The sequence below is a fragment of the Furipterus horrens genome, unplaced genomic scaffold (assembly GCF_987537825.1).
Source record: "Furipterus horrens unplaced genomic scaffold, mFurHor1.1.pri manual_scaffold_8, whole genome shotgun sequence".
NCBI classification, from domain to species: Eukaryota; Metazoa; Chordata; class Mammalia; order Chiroptera; family Furipteridae; genus Furipterus; species Furipterus horrens.
The window spans coordinates 107,717,383-107,736,272 of NW_028327178.1; the positions used below are offsets into that span (position 1 = coordinate 107,717,383).

The 18,890-nt window shown below is 46.6% G+C and overlaps 1 protein-coding gene across 2 annotated transcripts; it reads left to right on the forward strand.

Annotated features, from left to right (window-relative positions):
• Window positions 1–2,509: 2,509 nt before the first annotated feature.
• Window positions 2,510–15,519, forward strand: SPO11 (SPO11 initiator of meiotic double strand breaks). Of its 2 annotated transcripts, XM_090285335.1 has the most exons (13): window positions 2,510–2,640; window positions 4,364–4,477; window positions 5,738–5,826; window positions 6,220–6,286; window positions 6,494–6,602; window positions 6,948–7,031; window positions 8,659–8,695; window positions 9,030–9,139; window positions 11,199–11,298; window positions 11,602–11,639; window positions 12,541–12,617; window positions 14,792–14,903; window positions 15,400–15,519. In XM_090285335.1, exons 1-13 carry the CDS (start codon window positions 2,510–2,512, stop codon window positions 15,517–15,519), a joined length of 1,188 nt encoding a protein of 395 aa, XP_090141461.1. The 2 variants fall into 2 exon arrangements, with proteins under 2 accessions (XP_090141461.1, XP_090141462.1); XM_090285336.1 differs by lacking the exon at window positions 4,364–4,477.
• The last annotated feature ends 3,371 nt before the right edge of the window (window positions 15,520–18,890 follow it).

Below are 18,890 nucleotides of genomic sequence, written 5' to 3' on the forward strand. Positions count from 1 at the left end.
GCATCGTCCCATACACCAAAAGATGGTGGGTTCGATTCCTGGTCAGGGCACATGCCTGGGTTGCAGATTCGATCCCCGGTCAGGGTGTGTACAGGGTACAATGATTGATGCTTCTCTCTCTCCCTCCCTTCCTCTCCCTCTCAAATCAATAACCATATCCTTGGGTGAGGTTTTAAAAATAAAAAAATACAAGTAAAAAATAGAATAGAATAGAATAGAATAGAATAGCATTATCCCTAATTTAACCGTGTTCTTCCCAACCCGCAGGGAGGCCCCAGCCCTCAGACAGAGTCCAGGGCATCAGGTGGAGCTCAGAAGAAAGTGAGTTTGGGGGAAGGCTTTCCATTTTCTCAGTGGCCTGCAGCCCGGGCGCCGTCCCCATGCTGAGCACAGCGGACCCACGGGAAGAGAGAACCGGGTGTGGTGCGTGGGGTGACCACCCTGGAAAGCGGCACCTGCCGATTTTTGTCTGCGGTACGTTGCTAGGGCAGAGTTCTCTCTCTGGTTTCCTGTCACAGCCTCAGGCTACGGCTGACTTTGATCGGAGATGGTGCATTTGCCACGCGTGCCAGTGACCTGAGTGGGGCTGGATACTGGGAGGCACAGACGCCCCCTGCTTTGCTCCGCCACAGCAGGGACCTTTCCAGGCCGCGCCTGGCAGCTTCTCCCTGCAGGAACGCCGCGTTTGTGATGCGTTTGTTCCCTTGCCTGTTTTGATCCCCTCGCTGTGCCCCCGCTCAGCTCAGGACCTTTCATGTCATGTCAGATGTAGCGACACATGATACAGAGGAGCCTGTCCTCACGGGAGACAGAGACAAGTTTGCAGGTGGTTCTGGTCCCAGGAGAGAGGCCCCGCCCAGACACCTCGGGGACGTCCTTGACTTGGCCTCTCCCTTCGAAGGCCTCTGTTTGTTTGCTCCTTATCGGTGATAATAAAGGGGAACCCACCTGCTGCCATGCCCCCATCTGAAAGATGAGAGGACTGAGGCCAGGGGGCCACCCCGTCCCCAAAGACGCCCGCACACAGTGATGACAGGCTCCCAGCCAGACCATCAGCAGCGCCTCGTATCCTAGTCCAAAGAACTCACTTAGAGTCGAGCTCTGCCTCTCGGCTCGGTCGTGCACGTGGCGCAATCCCGCACCAATCGCTCAGCCTCTCTGTGCCTCAGTTTCTCCCTCTGTGAACGGAGGATAACAATTCCCACTGCTTAGGGTCGTCGATGTGAATCCTCTTCTGATCCTCCACTTAACTATTCCCCTGTTCGCCTATTAATCCCAGTGCGCCCCTCGCCGACCCCCGCTTTGCTCACGGCTGCGCCCTCGGTGCCTAACACTTCCTCGCACCGCGGAGATGGCGAGCAAGCGTTTGTGATAACTCGGCATCGTGCTCGGCACCGGCAGCAACCGTCATTGGGAACAGAGCAAGGCCATTATGACGCATGGAGGGAAAGCAGGATTTGTTTTAAAACTGTGCAATCACCTGGAACTGAGGGGACAAAGAGCCCAGGCCCCGGTCAGCCGCGCGGCTCCAGGGTGTCTCCCCGTTGTCCTCTCTCAAGGACGGCATCGCCCAGACACAGGCCAGAGCCCTTCCCTGGGGCTGACATCCCTGTCCTCTGCCCCAGAGGATGGGAGTGAGCAGGGAGAAAGCTGCCACCCGCCGTGGGCAAGGGGACCACGCGCTCCAATGGCAGGATCCCCAGAGAAAACACCGGACGTCAGCTAAATTCGAATTTCAGAACAATCACATTTTTCGTAAAAGGATGGTCCCGGAGATTGCGTGGGGTCTAGTTACCCTTCAAAAAAAAAAAAGCATTTGGTGCTTATCTGAAATTCGAAATGGACCGAGTGTGTCCTGCCTTTGAACCTGCTAAGCGTTAACGCGGGCCTGCCGAGCCGGGGGCCGCCCTGCGCCCGCCCCTGCAACGTCCCCACGAGCCCACGCGCGACCTGCGGGGCTGGTTATGAGAATCGACAGCGGGAAGCCGAGCGGACCGGCCTGTGCAAGCCCCAACGCCCGCACAGACGGTGGGACGGGCAGGAACTTCGTTGGCTCCGCGCACAGCCGAGCCCGCGGCCTCGCACTGCGCCCGCCACACAGCGGAGCTGCCATCGCTATTGGTCACAATGACAAATCTGCGGCACTTCTTTCCCTAAACAGCCAAAAATAGAAAACAGGAAACCCTGCCCGTGGCATCTAGGTCCCACATCCCGAGCACACCCCGCTGGTCCCCGTTTCTTGCGAGGAAGGACCCAACACGCGGCCCCCCGAGCTGTGGCCACGCGGGGGAGTGCCCGGACTGCGCGTGCGCACGCCACTCCCAGGGCGCTGCTCTGCGCATGCGTCTGCGCGGCCTCTGCAGGGTACCGTGTGCGCGTGCGCAAGAGGCCTCGGCCAGGAAGCGGGGACAGGCCTGGTCCGCCAGCGCCCGCGCCGCACACGCGCCCGAGAGCCCTTCGGGGACACGTTGGGTTTCCAGGCTCAGGGCGGTCCCTGCTGCCCGTCTTCATGGCCTTCGCGCCCATGGGGCCTGAGCCCGCCTTCTTCGAGGTTTTGGACCGGCACAGGGCTTCTCTGCTGGCCGCCCTGAGGAGAGGCGGCGGGGCGCCCGCGGGCGGGGGGACGCACCCGGCCTCTAGGTACCAGGGCTCCCCCGCGGGGCGCGCGCCCCAGAGGCGGGAGGCGACAAGGCTCCGGGGCCTGGCGGGCGGGTTGAGGCGCCCTGAGGGGAAATGCCCGGTTGCAGCTTCCGGCCTCTCCACATCGGCAGCCAAATGTGGAGGCCGCCAGAGGGGCCCCCGGTGCCCGCGGCCGTGACCCTGAGAAGCCGCCTTTCCGCCCCCGCTTCTAAGTCTTACTTAGCCCCCAAGGCGTCGTGGCAGCCCCGCCCCGCGTCCCTTTCTAGAATGTTCCGGGAGCCTCCCCGTGGCCGCGCTCGCAGGTTTTTCTGAGAAGCTTGCCCGTCGAGGAGTTTGGGTCCCAGTTAAAGACAAAACAATTTTCTTTTTCTTTTTGGCGAAAATAGTAAAGGCGTTTTCGTCACCTTTTGGGGGGTGGAGGGAGAGAAAAAGGAAAGTCGTGAGTTCTCAGTGAGTGCGTTTCGTCCAAGAGGACAAGGCAGGCGCCGCGTCGTAAGTCGCTTAGACGGAAATGGCCGTTTTCTTGCCGGCGGAGACGACCCGCGTTTTAAACGGGTTCTTCGGCGGCAGCTGGGGCCCAGCGCGGCGCTGCCGGGGCCGCGGGACGCGGGCGTGACCGCAGGAAATGGTTTCCGTGGGCGCCGGCCTTCCCGGGAAACGCCGTGTCGTTTGGCGTCCGTGGTCCGCTTCTCGGGGTTATCCGCAAAGTCTTTCGGCCTGAATAAGTTACTTTTATTTTTAAACCCAAACCAACCATTTAAAAAAAAAAAAAAAAAAAAGGAAGGAAAACCCACCAGTAAACACGTTTTGCGTAAGGACTTGGTTTGGGGGAGAATTTAAGGGGCTGCAGGAAGGGAGGACGTCCCGCTTTACATTTCAGATGTAAATTAATCTGATCGTATCTCCGAGCTGGTCCTGCAGCTTTTTTTTTTAATTGGGAAGAAATGAATAGTAGCGTCAGTTTATACAGGCCGACGCGGGAAAACCTGAAATGGTTTGAATTTCATCTTCTGATACACGCGGTCCCGACGAACGCAGGCTGCGGGGGGAGCGAGAAGAACCCGCACTCGCGCGTGTGCTGGGTTCGATCTCCCGGAGCCGCGTGGGGAAACTGAGGCAGCGCCCAGCACGCCGGGCTCGGGCCGAATGGCCTGCTGTAAAGGGGCATGAGCGTTGCCAGGTCTTTTCATGGTAGCGATTTTTTTAAAAGTTTTAAAATGCAAAAGGGCCCATTGAAAGCATGCGATCAATGAGGGTCACAGGCTACAAAAAGGAGTGTTTCTTTGGAAAGGGGGGTATTTTTGCAGTGCGGTTTGGGGAAGGAAACCCACAGCCAACGTGACATCATTTTTAAATCGAAACACTCAGTAGTCTTTCCAGCCAAGAAGTGTGTATCGAAGTAGGTTAAATATGGAAAGTAGATTAAAATATATTTTTAATTGTAGTGTCTAGTCATTAAGAGGGAGATGCACCTTCAATGGGTAATTGTTGGAAAAAGAAAGTTACAAGCAAATGCAATTCCTGACGAGTTAGTGCCCGCTGTCAGTGCTGGTGTCCTAACGCGGTGCTGAGGTCAGAGGTCAGCGGGGCACCTGATGACGTGCGTCACCCGGTCTCAGAAACAGCCGTCGGACTCGGCCGCAGCGCTGATCCGGGCACACGTCACCTGCCGCGGAGGCCTCGCTCAGGACTCAGATTGAGTCACGTGTGCTCCTCGTTGCAGTGCTGAGGTTCTCGCGTCCATAGAAGGTGTCATCCGAGACGTAATCACGAGCTTGGCGAGAAACGAAGCCCCCGCATTCACGATGGACAACCGAGCGACCTGGGAAAATATAAAGTGGGCGTTCTGCGTTTTTTATACTTTTAAATGCAGTATCTATGTCACTATTTGAATTTAGTTAAGTTAGAGTTCTAGTCAGATTTCTTTTTTTTTTTTTAATTGTTTTACCCCTGCCAAAAAGTATGTAAGGAATTTTACAAGACACATACCATACAGGCAGGTTCTGTAAACTAGAAGGAGGCGTGGAAGGCGAGGCAGCGGGGAGACAAGGCCAGGAAGAAAGACCGGAGCTCAGAGAGCGCTAGGAACGGCGATGCCTGTGATAAGGCCGTCCGGCTCTGCCAAAAATAGGCTCCGCGCTTAGATCTGGGCTTCCCGTCACCCCAAGGGGGGATTCTCCTCTCTGCTCAGGAAGCAAACCCCTGTTCTGGGGACCCACGGCCAACGCTGCTGCTGAGAACAATGGGACTGTGTCCTGAACGCAGAGCGCCTTTCAGAGGCCCTTCCTGCTAAGGCCTTCCCCTGCTGAGCGTGTGTCCCAGAGGGTAGCGTCAGCAAACAGGGCATCACAGTCCTGGGAGCTGGTTACACGGCCTGTCTTCCTGGGGCCCTCGGCCTGCAGAATCTTCCCGCTGACCCACGAAAACGCCACAAAAGTAGTTCTCCGCCAGAGTCACAGAAACAGAGCAGAAGTAGTTTTGAGGCTGAGAGTCACTGAGTATTCTTTTAGGATTAATATAACCCATATAAAACCTAAGCTTTTGAATCATATTTGGCTTCATGTTTTGCAAAATGGGTTTCACCAAGCCTTGCAGCCCCTGACTGCTGGCTTATTTGCCCGGTGCCTTCTGCCACCTTTAGGACAGGCTCAGTAATTCACTGTCACAACCCAGCACAAAGGGTTTCATTTCATGTAACGTTGGAGGTAAATCAGAAATTAAATATTTCAAAACTCATTAAATTGAATAAAGCTCTTGAGTAAATTGTTAAAATTAGCAAAATGCTAATTGTGAAATATTTGAAAATAGTTCATATACACTAAATGTCCTCCCAGGAAAGAAATATATAGACACACACATATGTCATAATCAAAGGTCTATAATGTCTTTATTTTAAACATTTTCTTTTAGTTCTTCTGTCTGCCACAACACTAATTACCCAATTGTCACCTGGGATTATCCTAAAGCCTTCATGCTTACATTACAGGGAACTGTGGATTTAAATGATATGCAGAAGAGGACATTAAGTGTATATTGTTTGGAATTCAGAAATTAATTGTTTTTTTACTATATTCCCTTGCCTTAAATAAAATGGCAGGTTTGAAGATTCTGTGGGTCTTCAGATGGTATCTCATTGTACCACAAGGAAAATCAGAAGTGATTCACCAAAATCAGTGAAAAATTTTGGTAAGTTCACCTCTCTCTCGGCTTTTAGTAATAAATGAGTTTGGTTACCTGCAGAGTTTTCATTATTCCTACTTCAATAATTTCACTTGTTCTTCAATAAACCACTCTCATACTCGAAATAAATTTGTAGATGTTGTATTGTCTGTCATTAACCGTGGAAGTAAATTGTAACTCCAAAATAAATTTTCAGAGTACACGATTTGGTGAGAAAGTATGTTCTCCATTTTGCTGTTCACTGAGCAATAATTTTATCTAACTCTTCAGGCAATTATGTTCTGTACTTCTGTTTTGGAAAGACCACTTTTGTAATGTTATGGGAAGGAACTGGTGGCTGTCAAATGTTTTGAATTAGAGAAATGATGAGTAACTTGTTTATTGTATCTTATTTTCCAGCTTTAATTCTTAAAATACTGTCCATGATCTATAAATTAGTCCAGAGCGACACTTACGCCACCAAGAGGTAAATGGATTGTTCTGGTAAATTACTCTTTCAAAGGCCGTGTGAGATTTAGTTAGGTTAACTTTCATGGTATGTTCTGGAAAGTTACATCAGACTAGACTGCAGGTAATAGATTACTTTGTTTATATGTGTGTCTCATCCAATCAAACTTGTCATATTCAAGGAGAACATGGTTAATACATACATATATATTTTAAATTTCCGTAGAGACATATATTACACGGACAGCCAGCTCTTCGGTAGTCAGACGGTCGTGGACAGCATCATCAATGACATTTCCTGTATGTTGAAAGTGCCCAGGAGGTGTCTGCATATAGTGAGTAGCATTTCATACAAGACATTTTATCTTTTTAAGACAAAACGTTTGTATAAAAATTATAATGGAAGAATAAATGTGATCTGTGCCTTCTTTTGATATTTTTTGACACTGTATTTTTCTTACTGTAAATTTAAATATCTATTCTCAATATTTTCCCTTGGATGAATGGGATCAAAATAAATGAAGTACCAAATATTTTTCATTTCTAAATACAACTTACATATAATGAGCTAAAAATACATATGTTTTAGCAGGTGTACGTGAGGAATGACTTCGAAGCATAAAAATATATTTGTGAAAAAGTTTTCGAATATGTCTTTTTTTTTCTTTCTTTTTTTTTAGTTATCTACATCAAAAGGCTTGATTGCTGGCAATTTAAGGTTCACCGAGGAGGACGGCACCAAAGTGAACTGTAGCAGCGCAACGGTGAGTGCCCGTGTTTTCCCCCCTTCGCTCCCTGTACGACCCCCGTCTTAGAAACGTGTTTTATCTTCTGCTTGCCATGTAGTTTGGAGCTCAAGGTTTTAACTAAAGCTGAAGGATGAATAGCTATAGTTTTAAAATATGCCACTTGTCAGGTGTCGTTGAAATAAACGTGCACATTTCTTTAAAAAACGTACTGTTGTTCCCGGCTGCTGTGGCTCAGTGGATTGAGCGTCGGCCTGCGAGCCAAGCGTCGCTGGTTCGATCCCCAGTCAGGGCACGTGACTCGGTTGCACGTCAGGTCCCCAGTTGGGGGCGCGAGTGAGAGGCAACCACTCAGTGATGTTTCTCTCCCTCTCTGTCTCCTTTCCCCTCTCTCTAAAAATAAATAAATAAATAAACAAATAAATAAATTATTTTAAAAAAAAACCATACTGTTGTTTTCAGGTAGAGTGTGGGTTGACCATTTTAACGTGACTATTTAGGTAATCTTCATAAAACCTTCTGGTTCTGAAACTAATGTGCTTAAAAGAAAGCCGCTTAGCTTGGCTTTGGCACGCAGAAGGCCCGCAGCGTGAAGCGAGAGTGGGTTGCAGAGGGCCAGCGCTCCGGGTCGCAGAGGAGCCTGTGGGCGGGTGCTGCCGGGTCTGCACAGGGAGGTCTCTCCTTCACCCGCTGCTCCTGCCTTTTAAGCCGCACAGCCTCGCTCTCTTAAGAAATTCCCACCTGCTGGGAAGTAGCTCAGGGTGCGTCTGTTTTCTTACTGAAGAAGAAATGTTCCCTATTGTTTCGTACTGTGGCCTAAACCTCTGATGGCAGGTACATTTTGTAAAAAATGGAAATACAGGATTTTTGTGATAAATTTTAAAATGCAGTTATACTTTATTTTTTTTCTTTTTTAGAATTAAATTGATTGGAGCGCCTTGGTTAATACGTATTAGTTTTCTTAAAGAATTCTCACCACCTGGTTTTCTGTTGTGTGAATCTCCCCCTTACTCACGGTGCTCCAGCCTCTGGCCTCCTCTCAATTCCTTTAATTAAAGTTTCTGGGCCTTTGCATGTAGCTGGACTGCTGGCTGCTCCCCGTCCTTCAGGTCTCAGCTCAAGTGACTCCTCCCCGGAGCTCCTTCTCTGACAACTGTGTGGTTTCCTGCATACATAGCAGATCTCCCTTTTCTTTTCTTCCTTTTCTTCTTTTTATTTTTTTGTTGTTGTTGTTTAAGTATATTTTATAGATTATGTTGTTACAGGAGTTCCAATTATTTTCCCCTTTGCTCCCCTCTGCCCAGTACCCCCTTCCCTCCAGCAATCCCACCCCCCTTAGTTCATGACCATAAGTCGTGCATGTAAGTTCTTTGGCTTCACCCTTTCCTATATTATTCTTAACTTCCCCCCGTCTATTTTGTACCAACCAGTTATGCTTCTTAGTCCCTGCACCTCATCCCCTCCCCCCTCCCAGCTGATAATTCTGCAAATGATCCCCACACCTATGATTCTGTTCCTGTTCTGGTTTGCTTAGTTGAGTTTTGTTGTTATTTTTTAGATTCAGTGGTTGATAGTTGTGAGTTTGTTGTCATTTTTATACTTTCTTTTTATCTAAAATAAAAACTGTCTTGTTTTGTTAACTTAGGCTGTTGCTGTGCCATCTAATATTCAAGGAATTTGGAGTATCCTTTGAATGGAAAACTGCTTAAACTTCTGGAATGTTCATTCATTTATTACCTTGTTAAATTAAGGCTTCTGATGGCCAACCACCAAGCCAGACCCTACGATGGTCAAGATGAACATGCCATGGTCCCTTCTGTGGGGTTCTTTTAGGAGCTCACCATTTAGTAGGAGAGGCAGATCACTACACACAGGAATAAGTATGTTACGTATTTCAAGGTAAAAATGAAAATCCTGTGATCTGTAACTGCTTCTGAATTGATCTAAAGGACACCGTTATTCAGTTGGTTAAACTGAAGCGCTCTTACCTTAAATTTGTCTTCCTTAACTTCACAGATTTAATTACAGATGCAAAATTTCTATTAATTGTAGAAAAAGATGCGACATTTCAGCGCCTGCTAGATGACAACTTCTGCAGCAGGATGTCTCCGTGCATCATCGTTACGGTATACCATCACCTCTGCCACAGCCCCACGGCTCACATGGTGCTCGGCGCTGCGGAGGAGGGTCGGTGTCCTCTGTGCAGCCTGGAGGACATTCTTTTATCCCCATGATGCGTCCTTTGGGGTCATAGAACAAGAATTTCCGAGGTGTCTGTTTAACCTTTTTAATTGATTTTCTTGAGGCTCAGGGAGAGAAAGAGAGCGAGGAAGAGAGAGAAAAAGGGAGAGAGAGACACTGATTTTCTTTTGTTCCCCTTACTGCTGCATCATTGGTTGCTTCTTGTATGTGCCCTGACTGGGGATCAAATGCTCAGTCTTGGTGTATCAGGACGATGCTCTAATAAACTGAGCTCCCCAGCCGGAGCTCAAAGGTATTTATTTAAACAGCCTCAAATCTGACTAAAATCAAGCTCAGGTGTCTCAGCTGGCTGGAGCACCGTCCTGCACACCCAAAGGTTGTGGTTCGATTCCCAGTCAGGACGCATACCTAGGTTGCGGGTTTGACCCCCAGTCAGGGCGCATACGGGAGGCAACCAATCAATGTTTCTTTCACACAATGATATTTCTCTCTCGAAAAGCAATAAAGATATTTTTAAAAATTCAAAACCAAGGTGATGGACCTGATCTGTAAATACCAGCGACTTCCTAGTACCACGTGAGGAAACACAGGCTTCCAGTGTCACCCTGCCAGGGGCGGTAGGACACACACTGAGAGAAGAAAACGTCACACGCGGTCCTCTTCCGGCTCGTCTTTCTTCTTTGTGCCGCCGCCTAGTCCTTGCCTGCCCGCACGTTGCTGCTGCCACGGTTCCGCTGGCAAGGGCTGCCGTGACGTCCAGGGAACACCCACAAGGTGGCCCACTGTCGCGGCTGCCGCTGCGGAGGGGAGCTGAGATTGGGGCTCTTTATTCACGGGGTGTCCTTTGGTTCCCTTTGACCCCCCCGCCACATACACATCTTGTCTTTCCCCAAAGGGAAAAAATAAAAGTACACTACCATTTACTAAGTGATCCTGCTCTGAGCACTTTGCTTAGAGTCCATGTTTATTGCTGTTTGTCACATAACAGCTTGTGAAGTCCCGCAGCTGCTTTATGAGGTAGGCACTACCATCGCCCCATTTTAGCGTGAGGGCGCTCGGGTGCAGAAGGTATTTACCGCAAAACCAGGACTCGGGCTCGGATAGTCCCGCTCCACATTGCTAGAGAGACATAGTTCCGTGTGGCAGGCATGTTTATCCCGATTCTATAAATAAAGCCACAGCCTAACGAGACTAAGAAACTCGCCCGGTGCCACCCACGGATGATTGGCAGAGGAGGAATCCCAGCTCAGAGCTGTGCGATGGGAAGCCTGTTCCCGATCCCCACCAGCCTTCTCCTCTGTCCGCCGTTTCCTTTGCTGCTCTGCTTCTCCCACTCACCACTGTGGTGAGGCCCAGTGAGCCACTGTTCCACGTAATGGCTTTCATGGCTTCAGAATAGGCTATTCCACCTCTCAGCTTTGTCACGTCCTAAGTTTTAACCGGGTACTCTTAGTGCTTTACGGTTACTGAATAACTTAATTCCTGTCTGATCTCATAAAGTGTTACACCGCCCTAAACCGCAGAGGGCTGGGGATTCACTCAGGTTTGTGCTACTCTGAAGTGGCAGAGCCGGAATGTCAGCCCAGGGACGTTAGGCTGCTGGCCCCTTGGCTGGCGCGTATCAAGCCACCACTGTGCAGTGCTGCCCCTCGGTGTCCCTGTTGCGAGATATTATGGCTCTTTATAGTGTTTTTGTCATTTTAAAATAACGCGGTGAACATCTTTAAGCGTGTAGGGTTTTTATTATTCCTGCTTCTGCTGAAATAGCTCTCGGCCCGGAACAACTAAGTCGCAGGTACGAATGGGTGTGGGCTTTTTCACCCTGTTGTATATGCTGGACATTTTCCCCTGTCAACACCTGTCCTCCACCACCTGCGATGTAAGGTGAGGGGAGCTGACTCTTACATTATTAATGAGCAGGACGCTGTTTTATCAGTTTCCTTCTTCTGGAATTACAATGCACCATTTCAATCTTGCTTGTAGGGGAAGGGAGTGCCTGATCTGAACACCAGACTTTTAGTCAAGAAGCTGTGGGACACATTTCACATCCCCGTTCTCACTCTTGTAGATGCTGACCCACATGGTAACTCATCATTTATATTTGAGACTATAATAATTAACTCATATTTGTATTTTTGTGTTTCTTTGCTCTTAGAGCACTTCCATAAATATTTTTAAAGAATATGATTATTGGATTAAAATTAATGACTGTAATCATTTGAGGTAATTTATTGCTACTTTAGCCATATTCAAATGAACCATAACATTTCATTGACAATGTCAACAAAAATAAAATTTGCAGACGTTAGACTTAGTTTGAGAGTGCAAATTATCTAACCTAGGATATATGAGAAGTCTAATTTTAAAGTTAACTCTCTTTTAACAGGCATAGAAATAATGTGCATTTATAAGTATGGATCTATGGTAAGTACAGAAAAGTATTGTTCTTCTTCCACTTGAGATATTTTATATTCATTGGCATGGTTTCTGCATTTACTTATCAGCCCCTAGTAAGTGGAGGGCCCATAGAAGTACCAGGGAGCTACTGCCCTAGTCCAGGGCCAGTCCGTTTCTGTGCTGTGATTCCGGCTTCCAGCACGACCAGTGCCACCAGGCTGCCGACAGAGTGGGGTTAGCTGTCGGCCGGAGGCGTCCGTATCCTCCGCTTTGCTGACCCGCTGAAGGCATCGCAGGCCTCTGGGTAACAACGCTGTCTGACCAGCAAATACGCTCTGAGCATTGCATGTGCCTTGATCCCTGACCTTGCCAATTCCCTTCTCCCCCTCCCTAAGGACCAGTTTTACCTCTAGGGTCTGCAACTAGCATGCCCCAGCAGTCTTCAAAGCGTGGTCCCAGACCAGCAGCATCAGCGTCACCGGGGAACTTGTTAGCCATGCAAATCTCAGTCCCTGTCCAGACCCACTGAATCGGAATCTCTAGGGGTGGCCCTCCAAGTGGTCCTGCTGCAGGTCAAGTTTGGGAGCCCCTGGTATACCCCTTGAGTGTCCCTGACGTGTGTGTTGGGAGCAGACGGAAAGGGTGTGTTGATAGGGAATCACAGTCATCAGGGCTACATACAGGCAGAGGGCTCCTTCGTGGTTCTCTAGGGAATCAGCCCAGAGGTACTACAGAGCGGTTTGAAAACCTCACCGGAAGTCCAGCTCAGCGAAGCTCTCGGGGACTTTCTCACTTCTGTGGGCCCTGGGTGGGGAGGGGTCGGCTTGAGATCTTTAGTATCTGTTCTTAATAAATAAAACATTGGGCTGCAAAGACAAGTGTACAATTTCTCTGCACTTTAGCCTAACCTACCACGCTTCTCTTGCAGTCCATGGCCTTTGAAGCCCATCACCTCACGGTTCCAGCTCTTCGGTGGCTCGGTCTCCTCCCTTCGGACATCAAAAGGTCAGGCAGTAGAGTAGAACTGGGACACTTAAAATAATGACTCGTTGGAACATGTCGCAATAAGCTTCGAGGGCCACTGCCAGGGAGAGCTCTTAGTGTTTGTTATTTACGCTGTTCACCGAGACTCAGGGTTACGTGGTTGTGCATCAGGTCCATCAGTGTTTCTGCTTCGGCTACTAAAATACGTAAATGACGTTGGTGAGTTCAGCTTCCGGGTAGCTAGAAAACGTTTTTGTTTTACCTTTACTGTTAAATACTTTGAAATGTATTATACTTATAAAGCATAAGACATTGAATCTAGTTAAATGGTAATCATTGACAACAATATTTGGCATATGAATCAATTTTATTTTAGATTTAAATTTTCAATTTCATAAAAAAATCTCATTTTAAGATACATCGTTGATGAACTTAAAGTTTGGCAAGTTTAACATATGTGTTCATTACAGAAAAAAATGAAATAAGGTAAAAACTACCTTCAGATGAACAGCTTTACCTTTGTAGATTATTTTCTGAGCAGAATGACAGCTTCTCACAAAAACGGCCTCATACTCTAATATTAGTTTGTAATCTCCTTTCTCACACAGCACGATGAGGCCACTTTTCCGAATCAGTAAACACATCTCTCTCCTACGGCCTCATTTTAATGCCTTGCGTTACTGCGTTCACATACTGGATATCCCAGTGTTGACTCGGCCGGCCCTTCAAAGTCGGGCCCGTGGGTGGTTTCCAGGTCTCTGTCTGACAGACGGTGCTTTGCTGGACCCTCTTGTAACTGAATCTGTGCTTGTGGCTTAATTAGTCCCCGAGGCTGACATCCCAGAATGGCGGGGTCAAAGGGCAGGCGCACTTTCGAGGCTCGGACTGCCCTCTGGATAGGTTAATTGTTTTGCTTTCCCTGGGGAGTAAGAGCCCGCCTGGCCCTCAGCACAGGACCTCACTTTTAGTCATCTCTGCTAATGGGACATTTACAAATATTGTAGTATTGCTTTAATTGGCCTGTGAGACCAAACTTAGACGTGTCGATCGGACCCTTTAAGCAGGGCACGGGCTCTGATAAGGGGTACTATGTCCTAAATCTGGACTGTGGATGGCGTGGGGTGACAGCCACTCCTTACTAAATAAAGGCGCAAGAGAAAACATGTAATTTTTTATTTTTGGGTCTTTACACTCCAGTGAATCAAAGTCGTGTTCCGTTTAGTGTTCTGTGGCACGGTCAAAATCCCTGAGGGGGTGCTGCTTGAATGTCATTTCTAACACAAATCCAGAGCAAACGACCTGGCGATTACTAAGGTGGAGGGTTTGGAGAAACTCGCTGCAGCTCACAGATTCCATTCGTGCTCTCAAAAGCCACTCTACATAAATGGACAATCAAATTTTTTTCAAAAGTAGGTCAGCTATACAAATATGCTTTCAAGGGAAATCCACTAGGTCCCTTTTCAATCAAATTGTCACCCTATCCAATAGCTGCCGCTGGCAAGTAGTCATAATTATGGGGACACCGAAGAAGACTATTTGGCTGTGGAGCTGTCTGGGGAAATCCAGCATTCGTGACTTCATAAAGTAGTCTGCACCCTAAGTCCTGGACCTTCCACGTTCTATTTTTAAAACACATACCAAGATAAAATTACATTTTACTTTTTTAAAATTAAAACTAGATAGGGGTGTGTGTGTGTGTGTGCATGCATGCACATGTGCACATATATGACGGTAACAGACTAACTTTCATGGCCCAGAACGTTCTCACGGAGCACGAGGACTCGAGCGCTCAGTGGAACCTAAGACCCCACACAGATCTCGTTGTGGCCACGCGTGTGGGACCTCAGGGCTCCAGTACCACGGAGCCCTGCAGCCGCCTCGGTGTGGACACGTGAGGCTAATGCTCTCGGGGTGTGTTTTATGACCAGTGTCTGTCCTCCTCTCACTGTCCTATGAGTAAGACAGCGAGAAAACCAGCAACTCAGAACAGACTTCCACTGTGAATTTGACCACGTGTTGGTCTAGGACGTGCCAGAACCCCAAAATTCCAGACTTAAAGGGGGATCTGTACTGATTTTCTTATCTGTGATTTCTGAGTGTCCTGGAATAGTATAATAAACACAAGTGAAATAAGTGTGACCTTCACGTTATAGAAACACTTCGTTTTTACTAATTTTTTCATTGGCTTCTTCTAGGTTAAATGTACCTAAAGATCATTTAATTCCGTTGACAAAACGGGACCAAATGAAACTCGACAGTATCCTGAAGAGACCTTATGTTACTTGCCAACCGTTTTGGAGAAAAGAAGTATGTTTCTTTTTAAAATTTGAGTGTTATATGCTTTATTGCCTTTGACTTTAGTAGCAGCTACTCGCGTAATATTTTGAAAATATCCTCCTTGAAATTTTATGTAACCAACAGCTAAGGTGGGTGTTGTTCGGTAGGGCACAGTTGTGGGGACGTCGAATTGTGGGTGCTCACAGGTGAGATCGCCCGGGCGGGGCTGGTCTGGTTCTGCCTTTATCATAGCGGCGTGCCCGCTGTCTGCGGCGGCGTCGTAGCTTACGGAGGGGCAAGAAGGGAAGTAATTGCAAAGACCCCAGGCTGTTCCTAGTTACAGAGGCGTCTGCACTGGGTGGCCCCTGGTACTTTTAGCTGCTGCAGCTCTAGAATATTTTAGCTGACCCTGAGAACTGTCGCCCATGGTATTGGCGAGTAAAGCCAGGGTAGATTTACAAGTCTGTTGAGCTGACAGAACTGAACCAAGGGCTCTGGTGTGACTATAGTTTACTTTTATTGACAGATGGAAATGATGGCGGACTCTAAAATGAAGGCAGAGATTCAAGCTTTGACCTTCCTGTCATCAGATTATCTCTCCAGAGTATACTTACCTAACAAGTTAAAATTTGGGGGGTGGATATAAAAATACATCAGAATATATCTTGTGATTTCAAGAGGATTCTCAGTGTTTTTTCCAGTAGCAGAGACTGTTGTAAAAAACCAACATATATTCTTAATTTCGTAAAGGTGAAATGATTCTTCATTAATTATGCTTTTGTCAAAACAAATGCTGTACCCTAATTTTCTTTCGAAGGCTTTATTTACCCTTCTTTATAGAGAGTGCTCTCTATCCTGTGTTCTAAATTATGAAAGAATATATGTTATTTTGACTTTTATTTGAAAAAATGTGTTTACATGTCATCAAAGTCTACAGAAATATTTTATTTACTTTCTACAATACAACTAATGTTAAAGCATGAAGATCTTATTAGCAACAAAAATAATAGCCTATCCTTGAGAGGCTGCAGAGGAGTCAGCGTCCAGCAGGCCCTCAGCTACATTCCTCTCTGCTTTCAGTGCGCGCGTCATACCTCACTCACTCCCCTGTGAAGTCCGTACAGTTTGTCATGAATAAATGTTTGGGGGCGTGTGGTCTTCAGTGCCTCTTATGCTGTTTCTGAACACACTCTTCGTTACTAATATGTTTCTCAGGGGTTTTATCCGTTGTCACCCAAATTCAAGTCAGCTGAATTCTGCTCTGGTCCAGGGTTCTAGAACAAAGAACTTCTGAGATTTACAGAAGCCTCAAATTTTAATAAGGCCCTTCTGTAACAGTTAAGATGTGATCTTTCACCCTTGTAAACATATCTTAATTTTTTCAGATGAGTTTTATGATTTCATTATGTACTTTCAATAAACTAACTGCCCTGAAAAGTATTTTGTAATGGTGAGCAAGAATATGTATTTATAGGAGAAGCACAAAAATGCCAGGCTACCTATTTTATTGAGGAAATGTTAATAATAACAATAGGTATCATTTCTGACAACTTGTAGGTGCCCGTCACTGCTTACACATTAGCTTATTTAACTCTCCCCAGAAGCTATTACACCTGTAGTTTACAGGTGAGAACAGAGAGAATGTTGCTTGTCCAAAGCCACGTAGCCAGAACAGGGCCGAATGTGAACTATAATCCTGTCTACCTCAAGGCAGGACCAGCAACTAAATATGTGAGGCCCAGTGCAAAATGGGAGTGTAGGCTCCCTTGTTCAAAGTGATTCAGAGTTTCAAGGAAAAAGCAGCAGAGAATCAAACTCAGCCTGGGGCCCTTCTCAGCGTGGGGCCCAGGGTGACTGCCGGGTGCATGAACATGAGGCTGGCCCTGCTCACGAGTCCTGGTAACTATTAGTGAGGCACTGTGACAATCAAAGACAATACCTTATGTGACACATGGTGTGCTAGGCGTTTTTCTAGTTGGTGTACCAACATGAATGTCATCTTCACAGAAACCCTATGAGCTGGGTCGTTTTCTTATCATCCTTGTCCTTCAGATGACACAGCAAAGGTGCAGAGAGCTTAAGGGACTTGACCAAGGTCGCTTAAGCAGTGAAGCTGGGGTCTGACGCCAGAGAGTCCGGCTCCGAGCTCATGCCGTAACCATGACACGGTACATGCAGAGCGCTTCCTGTGGCCGGGGGTGCACACTGCTCGGGGAAGAGCTCCAAGTCAAATCAGGGTCCCTAGGCCAAGCCTGTGGTGTCAACAGTTACGTTATTACACTCCCTGGTCACATCAGAAATAAGCATTTCATTCTGAGAGCGTCCTGGTGTACTGTTAACTTGACCGACTTGTGAGACTATCGAAGATCTGAGAAAATTTTTATAAATCGCATTGTTTCTTTGAATTTATACCATACATCTTCCACTAACATCTAATCGTATCATTCAACTTTAACAAGTTCTTTAAAGAAGATCACTAACTTAGAAATACATGGTTAAGACTGAGCATCTCTGGATCAAGATATACTGCCAAAATGACAGGGAAAGAAAAATCGACACTAGTCATTAAAATTTGAGAAAGGCTTGCAGAATATTCATTCAGTTCAGACAATTCAATTCATCTCTAATTTATGATGAGAAATTTACTTAAAATAATCTTCATTTCTTTGGAAACTGAAAATGGAAAGAGAAAAGTACACTATGGTTTGGTATTGCTACCTATATTTTTTAGATGCAGATGAAAAATTAATGTTAGAAGCTATTTGGGAATCATCTAAAATTCTAATTCTTAAGATTTGTTTCCCCAAAACGATTATTGCAAAATAGGCAGCTATTTAAAATGGCAACTGACAACGGACATCCCCTCTACCATATCTACTGCATTCATGTTAAATATTTCCATAGTTTAATCAGGAAAGAATATTTGAATTGGAATCTGTTTATAATCAAAGTAATAAAAACTCATGCAACAAAAGGATGTTCAGAGACTCTTTTTTCCTTAACGGCTCATAATCACCCTGGTTAAATAAAAGGTCTGTAATATGCTCACATTTCGGGGAAATTTAACTGTCATCACTGATGATGCTCAGTGAGCTCAGAAGTCACGGTTTCATGGGGAAAAAACATACTGCACTTTCTACCAAAGAGGCAAAAACGCTCCGGGATTTCCATGACTTCCTTCCATGAGCGTGTCTTCGTTGAACCGTTTGATGTAGATGCTTGTTCAGTGGCGCTGAAAGAGAAAAGAAATGCTTTCAAAGCTAAGCCACATGTACACGAACCCTAAAAGGTCTTCTCGGCGGGCTGTTTGTCGGAAAGGATTGAGAAACGTTACTGCTGTCACCAGCGAGGGTGTGTGGCCCAGGAAACAGTCCCGTAAAAACGAGCTGAGGTCGCCCTCTGCTGACAGAAGCTTTGCTTGCCTCTCAAATCCTTCCACTATTTGGGGTGGTCATTTCTTTAACACATTTTCAAGTTTTTCTTTTACGGGATGGGGTGAAAGAGTCTGAGAAACAAAGGAGGAGGCTGTGGAGAACTGTGAGGATGTGTGGGTGAGACTCTGAGTATTTGACAGGGGTCCATTTCGTACCCCCAGCTTTGGACGCCCCCAATTCCTCGTAAAGCTACACGTAACGTGTGGCTCTTTGCAACCGAGCTCTTCACAAAACCTTAAACAACATTAACATTTGCAATAAAAATTTAAGAATTAAAGATCACTTCAAATGAAAGGGCACTGATACAAAATTACAAACATATTCAGGTTTTGTTCACACAGCAACGGAATACAAACTGTGCAATCATTCATAACCGTTCCCTGTAAAGGGTTTACCAGTGTGACAGCCATAACCCAAACTTCAGTTTAATTCTTTTTTATTTTTAATAATTTTTCACTTATAATCTATGGTTCATTAATCAAACCCATGAGTCCAGACTGTGGCGACGCCTCTTCTTGTTTTCTAAGGGGGAAAAGTGTGACACTCTCCACAATCTGTCATCTGTCACGGTATAGTTATATTT